Genomic DNA, 18,950 nt, shown 5'->3' on the forward strand with positions numbered 1-18,950 from the left:
GGCTTACCTTGTCCTCCACTCTGTTCAGCCTGGCACCAATCGTGTTATTCCCTCGATCTTTGCTTTTTTCTGTGAACAAGAAACATTTCCATATTAATATATGGTGTTATAACAAAACATCAGTAAGCCACAACAGGGTATGTATAAGCAGCCCACCAACACAGCGTAACTGAACACCTCTACCAGGCTGGTAGTTTTATTTCTGAAAAGCAGCTTTTTGTTTCTTTTTATAGTGCAAGGCCCAAGCCACAGCTTTTAAAAGCTCTTAAGCTTAAGGCACTTTCAGCCTTAGCTTTAGGCTTTAGCCTGGGAGATCAAAACCGGTCCCAAGTTAGTTAACATTTTAATTACTGTTTAAAAGACAATTTGGCACTATGTGCAAAAATGAGTATGAGCAACGCACTTGGACAATGTTTTGTCTTTTTTTCTTTCTACATACCATACAGAAAAATAAACTTGAAAACAACAGTAACAGGGTTTGGATTAACCAGTCTTGCTGCTAAACAAACTTAATACCTTGGGTTCCTTTTCTACTTTCTTTTCAAAGATAACAAAGATGTATGTGAATATTATTGATTTCATAGGAACTCTGTATTTATAATACACCATTTTACTGGAAACAGGATGAATCCCAGAGAGATTAGAGTCATTATTTTGAAAAATCCAGTGAAAGTAGGTGCTATGGTTTAACCTGGCAGGTGGCTGAGCACCACGCAGTCGCTCACTCATTAAACCCCTTCCCAGCGGGATGGGTGAGAAAATTGAATGGAAACAAACAACGATGTAGAACTCATCGGTTGAGATGAAACTATTTACTAAGAGGAAGAAATAAAATAAGGCAATAGCTATGCCAAATATACCTATATGAACATGATAACAAATGATGCACAAGCAATTGCTCACCACCTCCTGACTGATGCCCAGCTAAGCTCCTGCTCATCAGAAGAGCCAAAACTCCCACTCCCTTCAAAACACCTTCCACACAATGCCATCTAGTATGGAATACTCCTTTGGCCAATTTAAGTCTGCTGTCTAATTCTATTCCCTCTCAGTTCCTTATACCCTTCACTGAGAACGGCCTTGACTCTACAACATTGCTTAGCAGCAACTGTAAATATCAGTGTGTTATCAACACTGTCCTTCTTCTAGAACCAAAACACAGCATCATACCAGTCACTCTGAAGAAAGTAATTCCACCTCAGCTGAAACTAAGACACCAGGTGCTTTAAATATCTAATTAAGAACAGCCCTGTTTAAAAAGGTGTTGTTTAGGTATCTACAATATTTAGTTAGCTTCAGGTCACAACTTTTTAAAATTGTTGCAACAAAATCAAAAGTATTTTTAAAAGGATTTCCCACTAATTATATCTTCATAAAATAAAATTTAGACATATTAATTTACCTGAGACAGAGATGAAAAGAGATGGCTTCCCTATGCATTGATCCAACCTGTAAACAAAGAAGAAAAATGTTTAGCTTTTATCAATCTGAGGTGATAAAGTGATATCAATCTTCATCTTCTGGAGCTGATTGGGAGGAGACCTCTTCACAAACAAGCAACGTGGTTTGTACAGTAAATGAACCAGCATTAGACTTCAATGGTCTTTAGCTTTCTTTAGCAAAAGTGAAGTTTTACTGTGCCCACTGCTTTTTCACATAAACAGAATTGCTGTTTCCTCAATTTTTGGGTCTACTGTAGCTTACTTACAGCATCCACCTATTCTCTGTTTGTTTGCTGTTAAGTGTAGTTCTACAAGAGCAGGCAATGTTATTTCACTCTGTACAAGCACATCAAGGGGTTATGGCCTACAGTCAGAGTAAGCTTGGTCTGAGGCAATGCACACAAGTATAATCAAAACAGTAAGTCTCACTTATCAGATTTTTAAGCTCTCTGCCTTCTTCATCTTCTGTAAAAACAACGCTTCATTTGAATGACGTTTCTGTATTCTGTGAATTTGCACAGTCTTACCAATACAGCATTTGTAATCCTATCAGTTGTTATACCTTCTCTGTAACTCCTTGATTCGCACCATCAGGTTGAGATGACCCTGGGAATACTGCTCAATAACATCTCGGACATCGTATGGCTTTCTAGCTTGCTGTAAAATAAAAATCAGAAACAGATCAGTAAGCTACAAAGATGTATAAATATTCCACATGAATGTAATTTATTTTCCAAAATCAAGAAGTAAATTCTTCTAAACCCATTTAACATTTTATTAAATTTCAGATGATTTGACCATTGTATGTTCATATATTTATTGAATAATTATGACAATTCTGATTAAATCCACCTTTTTTTTTTTTTGTGACTGCATGTCTACATAACTTTTGGGAGACTATCCATTAAACTTGAGGCCAAGAAAGTATGTCTGCTACTTTGCTCAGAACCTTGTGGTCACCTTAGAGCATCTTCTGGAAATCAGTTTTATACTCATCAGCTATTAGCCAGTAGAGAGCTCTTTTGCAGGTGCAAGCACTTATTCTCAGCCTGAGCTCTCAGTTCAGTTCATATTATGTGAACCTTAAACCACAGCATTGGTTGAAGGTGCATGACTGATTTCCTTTTGCAGAAAGCCTGGTTCAGCTTTCTAATCTACTGGGAAATACTGGGAAAAGACCGGGGCAAGAAACAATGAGAAAGAAAGCCCTGGGTTTGAAATTTGTATTTCATGTATGGGGAGATCTTAATCCAACCTATTAGTAATAAAAATACTTTTGTGAATTATTAAAGGCAAAGATCATTTTTTTCCAAGAAATATTGAGACTAACTGGGAAGTAACTGAATGAACCTGTCAAAGTGTAGTAATAAACTCAAAATATCTTAATCCTACTGTTAGAAACTGAAGCAGTGATGCTCTAACACAACAGAAGGACAGGAGTAGGGTCTAATCTTCCCACGTCAGACTGAATAGTAAGCAACACCTGACATTACAGAAGAACGGAACAGGCTAGAATGGAGTACAACAGAGTACAAGGTACAGCATTCAAGGTGAAGCCACACCAATGCTAAATATAGCAGGAGAATCACATATTGTAACTGGCTGGTTACACTGTGTTCAGCACACCCCAAAAAGCAGCTTTCTCTCTTGGCTTTCAGGCCCCATTTCTGGCTCGTGTTGAGACTGCTGCCACCAGCACTTCAGGCCCCTTTCTGCTGAGCTGCTCTTCAGCCACTTGTCTCCCATCTGTGCATGTGTCTGTTGTCATTCCATCCCAAATGCAGCATTTGCATTTATGTTTGTTGAACTTCATGCCACTTCTGATTGTCCAAACAGTCAAAAGCACATCTTGGTTTACTACTATCAGCAAATCTGCTGATGATGCAGTCAACTCCTGCATCCAAATCACTGACAGCAATGTTGAACAGAACCATTCTTTGAACCGAGTCATGGGGAATACTGCTAGTGACCTGCCACCAGCCACATGTATCTCCATTCGCTTCAGCTCTTTGAGTTCTGCCCTTCAGAGAGTTCATCACCCAGGGTAACAGGAACCTGCTCACAGTAAGAACATTTGTCCAGAAGGATTCTGGGGATGGTATCAAAGGCCATACTGAAATCAAGAAAGATTAGATCCACTGCCTTCCCTTCATCTAAGCAGGTGACCCTGTCATAGAACGATATCAAATTACTAAGGCAAGACTTTCCCTTCATGAACCCATGTTGATTATGCCTAATGACAGCTTTGTTCTTTAATTGCCTTTCTGTAGCACCCAGGACATTTTTACGTATCTTTTCTGGATACTGAACTAAGATTGACAGGTCTGTTGTTTCCTGAGTCTTTTTTTATGCCTATCTTGTGTACAGGGGTATAACATTGGCTAGCTTCCAGTCAGCAGAGACTCCCATGACCTGCAGTAAACTGTTGAGATGGTCCAGCTTTAACGTCTGTTAATTCCTTCAGTGCTGTGATATGAATCCTGTCAGGCCCCTTGGACTTACAAACACTCAATGGATACAACTGGTCTCTTACAATTTTGGTGGCTACAAATGGAGAGTCATTGCTCCCCGTGGACCCCTAAACCTAAACCCTCTACAGTCAATTGCCTGGGGACACTGCTAACTAGCTCCTTGAGTAGCTTAAAGTTTGCTCTCTTAAAATCCAAGGTGCCAACTCTGCTGACATTTTTCCTCCCTACACTAAAAATGTTGAACTCAACTGTTTCATGATCACTGTTTAGAAAATGTTCAAGGTTAAATGAAAACCTGTTAATTCTCAACATCATCTCCATCAGCTGAAGTCATCCAAAAAAAAGGACTGAAAATTTCAGGGCAGGCTCCAGTTAAATGTGGGGAAAACTTCCTATGATAAAAATGCATTGCAGTGCACTTCATTTCTTGAAGAAAACACTATTTTGTATGTTTTGAAGGGGACAATTTCCTATTTATCAAGTTTAATATCTTTGCTTTATCACACTCCCTTGTTCAGGTAAATGAAATACTGGATAAGGACCAGATTAGAATGGCAGTCAGTCCATTTTACAATTAAATTACTTTTGACATCCAACTGTTGTCTTCAGATACTGCCTTAAGGAGTTTCAAAAACTGGACATCTTCTGAAGATCAATTGTTCTGCACCTAAATAATAGCTTTTGTTAGTCTCCTGTTACATTTTGCTCTTATTCCACCTGCTCTTAAAAAACTAGAGTTCAGCATTTCATCTTTAAAACTCTCTCTTCATATATTTACTTTTTCAGTAAAATATCACTTCATTAAGCAAATTGCATTTCAGTCTGTCAGAATCTCAGAAACCAACTGCAAACCTTGGGCTCGTGTGAGATACTGATTTGACCAAAGAGCACACAGGAGTTCCCAGGAAAGCCATGTGCTTACACACACTGCAATCATAACCGACAGCCACAGAGAAAGAAGCCTGACCCAACAGTGGCATAAGCCCAAAGTCTTAGTCCTGTAAGTGTAGTACTATCAAAACAAACAAACAACCCCTGCCCCCCCCAGAATCTTTACTATCTTCATGTGATAACCCAGCAAGGGACAGATCTGCAAGATCAGCTCGAAAACTTCAGGTTCAGTAAAGCACTTTAGCAGGAAGAAGCACGAAGAGCTTTATTCTGCCTTCCATACTCTGCAGCAGGAGTCTGATAGTAATTCTAAATAGGTTACTGTCTGGTTTCTGTTTACCATTTAACAAAAACTGAAAATGTGGAGTAAACATAATTTATGAATGAAGTTCAGTTTCCAAGTCTGATGGAATATTTAATAGTCAGTACTGATTATTCTGCAATTACTTCATAGTGAAAGCTGACCTTTCAAGAAAAAATACTCATGCTGCTGCTGTTGACAACAGAATTTGTTAGTTCTGTAAAAGGAAAAAAAAAAACACAGCAGACAATGAATGAGTATTGAAGGAAAACGTACAAGCCAGTCCCACATGTTTCCTTAGCTTCTTTCCTCTCCTTTATTCCTCTCCTAATCAACTTATGGTGAAGAATTTCCTAAGTGAGAAAGACTTTCTCTTCATATATGAAAATTCGCACAAATCACCAATGCCAGCTCCAAATAAGAAATGCACACAAGTGCCCACTGCTGTTCCCTTGTAGCTGCATTCAGAGAGAACTTTCCCAAGAGCCAGACCAGGGAGAGGGGAATCCCTGCAAGGGTATTTCTGGGAAATGTAACCAAGTAACAGTCAAATAAAACGGGCCTGGGATCCTTTGAAACAAGGACACTTTGAACTACATTGTTTGCTACAGTCCAGTGTGGAGATTAGGAAAGATTACACACATACAACTCATGATTCATACTGTGACAAACAAATTTCATATGGTGATGTGTCTAAATGCAAGATTTTCCAGTGAAATCATAACAAACCAGGCAACGGTTACTCATGTCAACTGGTGGAACTCCGAGCTGTATCTTTAGTTTATTCTATGTATAGAATACTTGCCATGGTGAAGAGCACAAAACAAATTAAAAGCATGTTTCAGAAGGGAACTAAAAAAAAATAAATGTTTATAGTTGACAATGGGAAATCAGATCAAATCCCTGGTCTCTGGGTCTTTTCTGGTGGATGACACAATTGTATCCATGTGCATAAGTCACAAAACATTTAGGAACTTTCCTAATTGGAAAATAAATGTTATTTACCCATGAACTCAACCAGTGGAAATATCTAACTGTGGTGATTTGCTTTCTGAAAAGCAAATCTAGAACGGAGATACTTGATTTAGACCTAACGTGAAATTTACTTTTGTGTAGGAGGGGGACACAAAGCCCAGGAAACCATTAATTTCTAAGTACTGTTTTCCCTATAATCTATGGAATCCTTTCATAACATTGAGCTGTTCATCTTCAGTGATGCACAAGAGTTGTGTTTACTACTAGTAGACCTTTCCTACACAATTTGAATGAGTCCCACAGACTTTGCAAGCGTTATAGCTCATTTACAAGAGCATAAACACATCCTTAAAAAGGGCATTAATTCTTCAAAATGTTATGCTGGGTTCCTACACGGGCATCATCATATGGACTGTATTCAGACCTAGACTTTAAAATACACCATAAATTTGTCCCCTTCTTTTAAAGAGGAAATGATTTGTATGTGTGATGCTTCACATAGTATTACTTTTCATGTCCTTTGAAATGCCTTTGTTTAGTTTCAATTTGTTTTTAATTACCTTTTTTTTTTTAAACAGGAAGTCCCTGCTTTCTAACTGACATTTGTCCTTGTGTTGTCATCACCACTTGTTATTGATTGAGGTCTTTAAAAAAATGTATCTGCACAAAATTAGACATACAGGTGTATCCTGCAAACAGCTGGTACAGTTTAAGAAGCATGCTGGGTTCATGCTGAGACCTATTTTGCAAAATGTTGCTCTTCCTTCCCTTCTTCTCATTCTTCCCCTTCCCAAAAACTTTGAAGGCATCTCTAGAAAATTATCCTTTTAAGTGCTGACCTTGCAATTAATTCTTACAGCTTACATTTAAACATTAGCAGTCTAGTGAACTTTAGCTGAAATATACATAATTTTTTCCATAGATAAGGGAAAAATCTGAATTTACTGTTAAGAAGCCACTTTTCACATAAACACAAAGTTTCAAAGGCAAGTATCTGCCAGAAAACAGCTTCTATGTAGACCTCTGAAAGATTAAGTTTTCAAAATGCATATTCTGCTTTACCCTAATTTCAGGTATTGTGTAGGACTGGTTAACACAAAGTGTATACTTACGAAAATGTTTAAACATGTGCCAAGTAATTTCTTGTGATTATTTTATGAGCACATAATAGAACAAAGCAGATTTACAACACACATTTGAGGAAAGAATAATAAGAGTGGTTATCTCCTAATTACAGGAGAGGTTTCCAAAATCACCTCGTGGCTAGAATTTCAAGGTGATTTTGTGCATTAGGTTACTTAAGTGCTTTTGAAAACTGTACTTTTGGTGCTCTCCACATTTTTAAACTTGGTCATGACCTTGTATTCAGAAATTATGGAAAAGTATCAGGTATCTCCCTATTGGAAAACTCTACTTCCAACAGGAACAGAAGTATATCATTTCAACACAGTAGTGACGTCAGATATTTCACTTTATCTTAACTTAGATTGCTGGTTCATTACTAACAGCTCATATTAATAATTCAGGAAGCATAAGGACTACTAAAGAAGGATAAGAGACAACCTTGTTGAAGGGTTTTGTAGACAGCCAGGAAGAGGTCTTTTGCAGGTGAGAAAGTAAGAGCACAACTGAGAAACCAGCTTCGTAAATGGGACACTGAATACAAACAAGTTTCGAGTAGGAACTGAATAGTCCCATTCTATTCAGTGAAATGCTTTTTCAGCTTCTATCAAGTCATCTGCCGCAGGGGAGTTTCATTTATTTGCCAGGTGGATAATGTTGCACACAGTGTTCAGGCATTTTCCAAATCTGTTTTTGACAATCACCAACTGGGAGGTAGATATGTAATGTGTAGATTTCTTGTTTCTAAATAGCTTTGCTAATGCCATGGCAAATATTTTATGTTCTGAATTTATGGGAGCAGTGATTCTGTAATTACCACAGACCAAAGAATCGCAATCAGTTTGCAGAATAAGAATAAACTGAAGTGTAATGAAATTGGCCACATTCATGCTGTTTTTCACTGAATAGCAATGGACGCTTCATTGGAATGGGCCACATCCCTTTCCAAGTTACAAGTGCTGACCAGCCAGCACTAAGAAACTTCTCAACAAAATAACTACAGAAATTATTTTCCAGTAGCCAGATTCCATGGCTTTCTTAACTTTAATCTAAGAAAAATGTTAGGCGAAATCTGCTAGCAGAATCTTTTTGAAAGTTCCCATCAAGAAAATCCCTATCATGGGAGGTTTCAGCCTAAACAATCTGAATACTTTATCCACAACTGAATGAAATTTGGGGAAATATATGGCAACCTTAGCTACAAATTCACTCATCAATTTTGGGGAAAAGAAGATTCACAAAAGAAAATTACTAAAAAAATTCAGGTGATGGTTCTAAATATTGGAGCTGAAGTCAGAATCCAGGCTTCGAAGCAGCAGCAAGCAGCGGTTTATAGAAACAATGCATCCATGAATAGTTAATTACCATCATTTTTTAAATTCCTAAATGTTGTGCTCTTCATATATTTGAAGGACAAAAGATCCCTTCTCATCACAACCCTTTTTTTTGGTGTAGATTAAGGGAAAGCTTTTCAATCTCTTCCATACAGTAGTGCCAAGTTTATGCTCAAGTATGCATGTGGGCAGTTAAGCTCTCCTCTTTCTTTGCATTTTCAGCTATGGTGCCTGTTCTACGGAGACTGTCCCTTATTAATTCCTTTTAAGTCAAATTATGTATTTCTTATATACATGATATATTCACCTGGTTCAAATCAAGCTGAAGGCTATTGACACGTGTTTTCATGAGATTAACCAAATTGATTTTAAAACCACATTCATAGAAAGTTTGCAGCCACAAATTTTCATTCGGACCAGGCAACCAAGTAAATTAGTTACTGCAAAACACTCATTATATTGCAATATCCCTGCAAGAGAAGAGAGGGAAGAGACACGCTGGAAATGTTTGTTGGTGGGGGTTACAGAAGAGAACAGACTGTCACAAGCTGTGAAGGAGGTGTGCAAGCATGCATTAGGGACAATTGAAAAGGATGCTAAAACCTTCCAATCCACTAGCAAATTTCCATTCCAGTTTCTTATCAGGACTTCAATATAATTGACTAAAAGACAGAAATAAGGCTGAGGTAGTATTTTAATCTCTAATCCTACTGACTCAGCATGACAGTAACATACAGCTCAGAATTAATGGAGACATATGAGAATGTTTGCACTGTGAGAAAGAGGCAGCGATAACGGAGGGTTAGAGGTCAAGTCCATTAGCAGAAAATAACATTTTAATTCAGACTGCATTTCAGGAGTTTAGCCTATTTTCAGTGTGTCCACAGTTGACTAGCCTGCTGCTAAACAACTACTCTATTCAAGTAGGGAGAGAATAGTGGGTGTAGCTCTCCATTACTGAAATGAATTGTGTCAGTCTCTTAAAGTTTCTAAAAGAAACAATGAAGCAGGAGAGTAAGAGGGCTTATTAGGAAAAGCAGCTTTCTATTCACTACTCACCTGAAACTTTTTCTTGGCCACAAAATACTGCATTCTTCGAATCACTTTAATTGCAGCACGGTGATGTTCTCTCAGCCTGAGGGAAAAACAAGGCAGGTGAGTGAGGTGAAGGAGCATCTCCTTCCAAATGGTGAAATAGCAGCCTTTAGAAAGGGCTTCACCAACATGTGGATGTGTGATGTAATGAGTAGCAATTCATCCAGTGTGTACAACACAGTACTATTTCGACCTTCCCCACCTCAAAGAATGCCATAAAAGTCAGGATTTTATCTGCCCCACGTTAGGTTTGCATACATGTCACAGCAAGAAGTGTTCACTTAACCTCTGTGTCAAAACAATCCTCTACTCATCTTTCCCAATTCAGCCACGCACAGCTTTTGCACACAATTAGAATTCACGTTTTTCTTTTCCTGTCACTAAGTCTTGTACAATACGTCCCTTCATAAAAATCATTTGGCTTTCAAAAATGATTTTAGAAATACTGAAGATTTTCAAGTAGTTGTCTGCTAAACAATCCAAATGATCCCGCAGCAGCTGAATGCAACCTCAGTATACACATACATCCCCAAAGTGAACTGGAAATGTACATAAACACAGACTAAGCCTGCAGGTCTTTAAACAAATGTATCTCCCTCTCATGCATATAAAAAAGATGACAACTAAAAAAAAATATATGGCTATTTGTACAACTTTTCATACTACCTGACAATATTATTTTTCAGAAGGAAATGTATGTATGAAAGAAACCTGTTTATTATAGGAACAGTCATTTGCCATCTTTCATAATTTTTAATGCTTGTAAGAAGGACAGTTTTTTCTTCTTAACATTAACAGTGCCAAATCTAATACATAAAATATCTGTTGATGACTTATTCTACTTGCTCACTCTATTACTATTCTCCAGATGCTCTAGAATGTCATTATTGGCAAGCATATGACAATGTTTACTTCTTTTCAGAAAGGCTGGAACCTCCAGTATTTTGAGTTTTCCTCCTAAGTAGACTTCCAGTGATGGCTTAAGCACAGGAGCAAACAAAGCAGAATTGGTTTTACTTAGATATTCAACGTGTTTTTCCTTCATAGATTGTTAGTAACAAAGCTGATAGGTAGGAATATCCCTGTATTGAATATGTAAGTCTTGTAAAAGCTTGGCTATTTAGTATATTATAGCATGGTATTACCTAATTTGTTTTAGTTAACAGTCTGAACTATCAGTGAACATTCAGGTAACTCCTTAGGACAAACGTCTCTCAGCAAACAGAAATTCTGCATGTGCCAATGATGGACATCAGTCCTCTGAAAATATGGCAAGAGGAGCCTTTGTGAACACTCATACTTTTGAGTGGGAATGAGTGAGCTTTCTCCAAATGCAAAAGCCAAAACCAAGACTGAAATACATTCATTTCCTACATGTGCATACTGCCTCTCAGATGGTGTCTAAATAAATAAAATAAAATAAAATAAAATAAAATAAAATAAACTGCTTTCTCCTGATACACTGTACAATAGGATAGCTTTTCAAATTAATAACATAAGCTTTTCAACGCAGGCCTGCTGTCCACTACGTGCATTTACACAGAGTAACTGCACCTCAATGATTATGCATTGTTCCCCAAATCTGCAATTGGGTTTGTATGGGAGGCCCTTCCCTACTAATACTTACTGAAGGGTCTCACAGAGACTCTGTCCATGTCCCCTCTCATGCACACTTGACTGCAAGATTGTGGCTCGTGTTATAAGAATGGGAATTCACTTATAAGTGGGCCAGCTGCCTTCTTGGATCCACTCCCAGTGAACTGAGTCAGCTCAATGCTAGTAAGTGGTATTCCCATTGCGAGAGCCCTTGCTGAATCACTGCTCAGGACAGGGACAACATACACAGAACCAGAAGGCAATAAGGAATTTATCTTTTTAAGTCCTACTTCTCAGAGTTAGATCCAAAAAGATAAATGCTGCTGAATTTGGTATTAGGTATTAAAGTTGTGATAGCGTAACCTTCATGCAGGTCTGCATACATAAATGTACACACAACACCTTATGACAAATAGAAATACACTTCACTTGCAATAAAACTGCTTGTAGCGTTTTGTTTTATGCTTCATTTCCTCTGGGGTGTCCTTCACAGTCCATTATTTGTAAGGAAAATACTTTTCTGTGGGGCACACGGTCACCAGTAAAGTACACCAAATCCCTCATCCTCCGTCTCAATGCAGAGGATCATCTGTACGCAAGGCAGCAGGACAATAAAAATGAGATTCACCATTCAGTCACATAACAGTGCTACAAGACCAAAACGATTTTCCAATGCTGCAATTTTAAATCAATCCTTTTTCAATGCTAACATGAACTTCAGTGCCAGGAATGGAAGTTAATATTTTGTTCCTTTACATTTCCAACTGCAATAGGAAACCTCACAGTAAACTTCTGCTTATGCCGTAAAATCTAATTCTGCCCAACAGGCTGTCCTGCTTCCCTGAGATTAAATGCTTCTGCAATGAGGGAAGGGAATAAAGCATTTAATTAGTAGCCAAGGTTATGATTCACAGTTGTTTGATCTCTTTTGCAAACTGGTAACAAATGCTTCAGTAAATTGAGAGCTTAAACATTAACTGGCAATATTTGTTTGTTCAGCCACTCGTGACATCTCTAAATTCTACTTACAAAATGACTGCCTGCAATCTGGAGGGACATACAGAGTCATTGTATGCGAAACAGCTACACAATGCATTATTATCCTCCAAGCAAGATCTTCATGAAGACTGTTTTATGTTACTGAATTTTAAAGGAGCGTGGAGGGAAATTACATCATCTGAGAGTGCTTCTAGGCACAGGGGCAGCACACTTTCATGGTTCACGATCCACGGAGAAAGCGGGGGACATCCTCTGGAGAATTACTGCTGCACAGAACACATCTCCGATGGCAGTGCCAGGTGCATGTCACCTCCTTGTTCATGCTACAGCTGGGCCATCAGGAAGAACACTACTGTTCAAACGTTTAACCATAAGCCATAAGGCCAGAAACATCCACTGTCCTGTCTCGGACCAAGACCAACTGCTCCCTGTACACAGGTTACTGCACAGCCACTAACTGCCAATAGCTTTCACTGGCTGCCCATGAACTTCTGTTCAATATAAATATGACGTCAAGATAATCTTCAACACAGCGTATACTACCCAACACTTCTAAAGGACTTAAAAAATTAATGAATAGAACTGCCAATGAAGCAAGAAAATTGTCAGAAGCCATAGGAATTGTCTAGAAGTATTGCAAAAAATATTACAACAAAAACAGAAAGTCATCCTGGTAGTAGCAGGGTTGATAACTTCATACAAGCCCTAAATTATTCCTATTCTGACACTTAGAAACTAGGTTTGTTTTTTTCTGTGTACTGAAAAAGTAACCTGCTGCTGATGTGGTCATTCTGTGAAGCGTAAGAAATGAGGACAAAGGAAAAAACACAACAGGAAACATGCAACAAAAGGCAATGGGTGACTTGAGCATCTGCACTGTAAGAGAAAGCCTGACAGAATAAAATGACTAGAAATCATTAGTTTTTCTGCCTTCTTTTGTTGTTAGGTTACTAACCCTACCACAAACCATTTGGAAGAAACCTGATCACTTCATTAGTCCGTCAGAAATCTGGACTGGAATTTCAAATAATTTGGAAAACAAGCATGCTGAAGAACTTAAGGTACTTTTACAAACATGCTTATTTGGTTGGAAAGTTATATATTTACAAATGCCCCAAACTATTGTAAAACAGCCATTAGTATTGCAATGTTATTTATTTTTTACAACATATCCAAAACCTCAACACAGTCCCAAAGGTATGACTCATTCTACAGTCCTGCATTCACAGACAGCCACAGTGATGACCCCAGACTTCAGCCAGCATCCATCCTCATTGCAGGTTGCTGTCTCAAGCCTGCAAAGGGACCTGCAGGGGTTCCCCAGAAGAATGCTTATGGGGCCAACGCTGAGATTCCAAGAATGAATATTTTCTTCCTACAACACCAGCCAGGAAGTAAGCAGTTACACAGTTTGGCTGTTTCACATTTCAAGAAAAATTAAACTTTTTTTAAAATAAGAAGAAGCTTTATAAGATTAATCTCTAAAACGCACAGTTCTTTCATTAAAGAATAAAATAGGAAAAATATTTAGTAATTGGGTATATTTATTGTTCTTACAACGATGCTGAATTTGATATCAAATCCTTAGTAATCCCATTACAAGTTTGGCCCCCTCGTCATCTTAGAAAGGTATTCTAACTATTGATTTAGTGCTAACAGAAATACTGAATCAACAGTTCAGAGGAAAAGTGGTGCTAATTTCCCAATTAAAACACTTGTATTTTGTTCACTTGTAAAACATCTTATTTTCAGGACCATAATACCTGGCACAGACATCCCCGTGTACAAGGGCATCGATACCATCAGAGTTAAAAGGTCAACACTGCTCAGAATGAGTTTAACAAGAAGGAAAACTCAGGAGGAGAGAGCTACAATATCCTTTACAAATACTCTCTTCTCAGTAAACCCAACACTGATTTGAAGTCAAGCTCAGTTTTCAAATATATTTAAATTCTCTGCAGTCTTAAATTTCCGACTAAAGACAGAGCTGAAGCATTAAGAACTATGGCTGCAGTTGGTTGCCTTTAAGTTTTTGGCACTAATCATTATTTAGACTTGAACTTTATCTTTAACACATCAGATTTTAATAATATTTTTTGCATGTGAACTGAAATCTTTTTCCATTCAGGCACTGAAAATTGTTCCTTGTAACAAAATCTGGTGGAAAAGATTCAGAGCAACTACGTTAGGCCATTTCATTAGTGCATTTAATTCTAACAAAATCTTTCATCATTAGCTCTCTGGGGGCTTTTGGTATAGAATTTGCTGTGACACAAGGTTATTCTTGTCTTTTCACACATTCTGTCATTCCCTACACATTACACTTGATGGGAGCCTCTGTTATTGGGCAACATTTTATATGTGACGAGTTGGAATGGATCAGGTTGCACTGATGTGTGTCTTGCAATAGGAAATGCTTGCTCACCATGCCCAGGAACAAAATCAGAATCACTGATAATTTCAAATAATGTGAGCTACCCATCTTCTTCTTGTATTTGGTACTAGAGCATGGTAACTGCTGTTTACTTGTGATGTGCTTCTGCAGCCATCATTCTACGTTTCTCAGGGGCTCCCAAAAAATAACCTTACCCATAGAATGATTCACAAGTAACATATCTTAAGGCCAAACTAGCAAAAGCTGCCCAAAACTGTTAGAAAAGAGCAAGGATACATGAAGAGCAAACCAATTACGATTGCAAAGCATTATTAAATGAGCTTCAGCCAAGCTTAGTGTTTATATAAATGCTTCCGTAACATTTTCAAATGTATGAATGTGTGTATTTTTAACGGACAAACATTTTTTTAACTAGATTTTGCCTTCTAGGGTTCCCATCTATCTTTGACAGTAAAATTAGAAACTAATAACAACATACATGAAATTAATTCAGGTATCTCCATAGTGCTTACTCTCCAGGGTATTCATAGGTTTAAATGCAAAAAAGGATAAAGAAATAAATGATATCACGCAGAAAACAAGGAGAACCATAAATAGCAGGTACAACACATGTTTCAAACTTCTTTGGTCTTATAGGAAAAGGCATTCTGAGCAGGTAACCCAGTTACGACAGATCCAGTGCCTCTTATCATGCTTGCCAGTTGCTCATGAACAGATACGATTCCATTTGTTCATCTAAGCACTGAATAATTCAAACTTAGTAGCAAATGATTTCTACAAGGAATTTCGCATTAATAATTTAGAGAACAGGCTGTTTCAAGTGTCAAATTTTAAAAATGTGAGCTGCTTGACTTAAATGTACGTGTCTCCTAATATAATTGCTGGTTCCTACTGAGGGGAATGTCAAGACTGACTTCACAAAGGAGATTCCCAGTGACTGTAAATGTATAAATTGTTCTTCAAGAATACTGTGCAACATCAAATCCTCTCTCTTGGTACACATTTCAGGCAGTAGATATTTTGGTTATTGAACATGAACATAGCCCCAGGGGAATTAACTGAATCCGAATTAACATTTCTAAGTTCCTCCCTTATACTGTATTCTCTGACTGTATTTGTGATTGGTCTTTGTTGCTGTGTTTCAATTTAAAATATGTCAGTGAAAGGCACATGCTAACTTCAGCAATGGAAGGCCTGGGAGGCGGCTGCCCAGAGGCAATGGGGAAATAGGAGAATGGGCGTTGTATGGAAAGGGGAGAACAAGCTGAAATGACTTGACCTGTATAAGGTACAAATGGTAACCTGAGACAGAGTGTGTCTGCAAAATACAGCTAATCAGTCTGGGCCTTTACAATATGCTCGTATCGAGGCAATCTAAAATGTGTTCTTAAATGTATGCCTGAAAAGGGAAAGAATCTTTGCTTTCCTGACCCAGAATTAACAGGAGTTACAAATGCCATGTGATCAGCAAGCAATGGCACATAGCACAGATGTTTTGGGATGCTGTTTTTCTCCTAGGGACCATCAGTCTCACAAGGAGTTTGGCTTCATAACTCATCCAGAGTATAAACACCCTAATATCTATATTGCTGCACAAAGACTCTATTGCTGTAACTCCAAGAGGAACATTTCACAACTGAATTTTCAAGAATGGTTTTCTGCAAAGCGTTCATGTTATACTAGAAGAGTGGACATGGAATAAGAAAGATAGCACACCAAGAGCGCTGACACCATAGCCTATCTTCAGTCATTCCTCTACTCTTTAGCATGTTCAACAAACAAAAAACTCATTCCCAGCTACAGGAGAGGACTCAATAGCTGAACAGCATAGGATTTTGGCTGTAATTTCTTCAACTTCTTTTGTGTGAAATGGTCCAATACGCAGTATTTCTAGAGCCAAGACAACTAGCTTTGGCTAGAATAAAGAAGATCTTCAGGATTTTTTTTTTCAGGAATAATGCTATGCAAGGATGATCAGACATAGCATCAGAGAGTTCATACGTGTTCTGCCAACTATATTAGCTAAGAAAATAACTCTTAGTATAGAAGTTTGTGTTCAAATCAGGTAAAAGTATGATATTTTTTGTACATCCTAAGCAGACTCGATTGTTCATTTTCATTATTCTATTTTTCCTTATGACTTCTGTCAGGCTATGAAGAACTGCACAAAGGACATGGGGGAAAAAAAAAAAAGGAAAATAAAATGATATTTGAAAGGGACTGAAATAATCTGTTTCACATAGTGGACAAATATAAAATCCCGTTTCCATTTTGCCAGAATTGTGTGTTATGTCCTTAATTTGGTGAATTCCCCACTATCTACTCTCAGTGAACATTTAGTTAGCTCTTCAATAGCTGCATCTTGCTGAGTCAGAACCTGAGGATTTTTTTTTAACTTGGTTTCAAGGCAAAAAAATGTGAAAGTAACTAGACACAAATGATATCACAGATGAATAAATAATGATGTACGGTGTTCCAGACATATTCTGACAAATTAAACTCCTTTTCTAAAGAAGCTGAATATAGAACACAGTAGAGTTGGAGAGCACGAGGAAAGTCACAAACATTATTATTTTGCAGCATCTAGTTAATAGCATCATTTTCCAGATAAAAAATATTTTTTGCAGAGCTTGTCATTCATGACCCTAAATTATAGGACTTAAATGGCTAAAATCAGCAATGCTGGGAAGAAATAACCATATTGCTTATGGTTGCCTATCTCCCTACTGTTGACCTATTAAATTTACAACAACCTTTGGATATTAAACTGATTTCTGTTACAGAGCTTCATTATGCCAACAAGTTGTTAACACTACAAGGTAGCTCTTTGTTGTATTCATGCTAGGGAGCTGCCAGACCACTGCAAACTCAAGACTGAGTCTGGCTTTTCTCCTTAGCTTGAATTGCATTGCTCAGGAGACACGTCAGGTACAAGGCAGAATATGAGATGTAATGCCACCAAACTTATGATCAAGACTCATGACATCTCAATTATTTTTTCCCACTTTATGTAGCACTTTAACATACTATCGATGATCTTTAAGGTCTTTTCCAACCTTAGTGATTCCATGATTCTATGATTTATGTTTTACCATCATCAGGTAATGCTACTACTAACAACATCCTATTTAGCCTTCGGTTCTGAGACAAAAGGATCGGCTTTTATTAGACCAACTCCTGAAGTAACTCAAGAGGAATCTGTGGAAGGTCAAAGCAACATTGCCTTTCTACTCACTTAACCTAGCATGACGACTTCAGGCAGAACCTTCTTCACTTTCTTTCTTCATCTCAGAAATAGGCACATTTTTAAATACTTTTAAATAGTAATTAGAGACAAAATGATTGTGTGTTTTCTTTCGTCATAAATCCAACGACAGGCAAGAGGTTAGATTCAGTTACACACTTTTGCAGCTTCATGGTATTCTAGTAAGACCAACTAGCTAAACCTACAGAGCATCTCTGCTCTTCAAAACAAGTGAAAGCAATTACACCGTTCTGACAGACTAAATAAAGCAGCTCTCCTATTGTAGAGACAGGAATTACAATGGGAAAAACATCTGAAAGACAACCAGCTATAATAGTAATACTTACATTATCAAAATCAGTGATAAGAATATTTCAGAAATCCCTAACATTGTCCATGTTGTTCTCTATGAGAGATAACTGGTAAATTTTCCTGCCATATAATAATGAAAAAGAGAAGATAAATGTCACCTCTGCAAAGCTGTTTGTAAGCACTATATTAACTTCAAAATATATGAGGCCAAATTCTGCACTGATTTACGCCATGGTCCATCAGAAGTGGATGCATTGACTGCTCGGTCATCACAGCTTTTGGCCTGCCATCTCTGCAGGGGCTCTGGATATAACTTACATGGAATGATATCAGTGTCTGCCTACAACTGCACTTTTCAGTGGGCGTATCCTCCCAAAGCAAAATGATAGAAAATTATAAACACGAGGGTGTTGCTATAGTCTGTGCAAGTCACTCTGAGAAGAGCTGTAAAATCTTGCATGGATACAGGACAAGAGGACCTCACTTTCTATGTCAGCGACATCACATTGGAAAAAAATAAGTTATAAATGTGGCTCAAAACTGCAATTTTTGCAACTGGAAGCATACTCAAAGATTTGTTGTTTTACAATGGTGGAGAAACACATGGGATTTCAACTTGCAGAGAACAGCCTTTTCCTATAAATCACAGAGAGTAATCTGAAACCTTGAAACAGCACAGAGGCTCACATTTATGGATTTAAAACAGATGAAGAGCAAGTATGCTCTTAACCCTTTCCCCATATTTTTTTCCAAGCCCAAAACAAATATGCAAG

The 18,950-nt window shown here is 37.8% G+C and overlaps 1 protein-coding gene across 1 annotated transcript in view; it reads right to left on the reverse strand.

Annotated features, from left to right (window-relative positions):
* The window catches only part of KCNQ1 (potassium voltage-gated channel subfamily Q member 1), a gene marked incomplete at both ends in the record, with an annotated part of 327,746 nt that overhangs the window by 100,235 nt on the left and 208,561 nt on the right, over positions 1-18,950 (reverse strand). Inside the window, 4 exons of the mRNA XM_079537031.1 lie at positions 8-69; positions 1,403-1,449; positions 2,005-2,099; positions 9,596-9,671. Of these exons, the coding sequence (XP_079393157.1) occupies positions 8-69; positions 1,403-1,449; positions 2,005-2,099; positions 9,596-9,671 (280 nt within the window). The remainder of the gene's footprint in view (positions 1-7; positions 70-1,402; positions 1,450-2,004; positions 2,100-9,595; positions 9,672-18,950) is intronic.

This window comes from Tetrao urogallus (assembly GCF_951394365.1).
Source record: "Tetrao urogallus genome assembly, chromosome: 6".
Lineage (NCBI taxonomy): Eukaryota > Metazoa > Chordata > Aves > Galliformes > Phasianidae > Tetrao > Tetrao urogallus.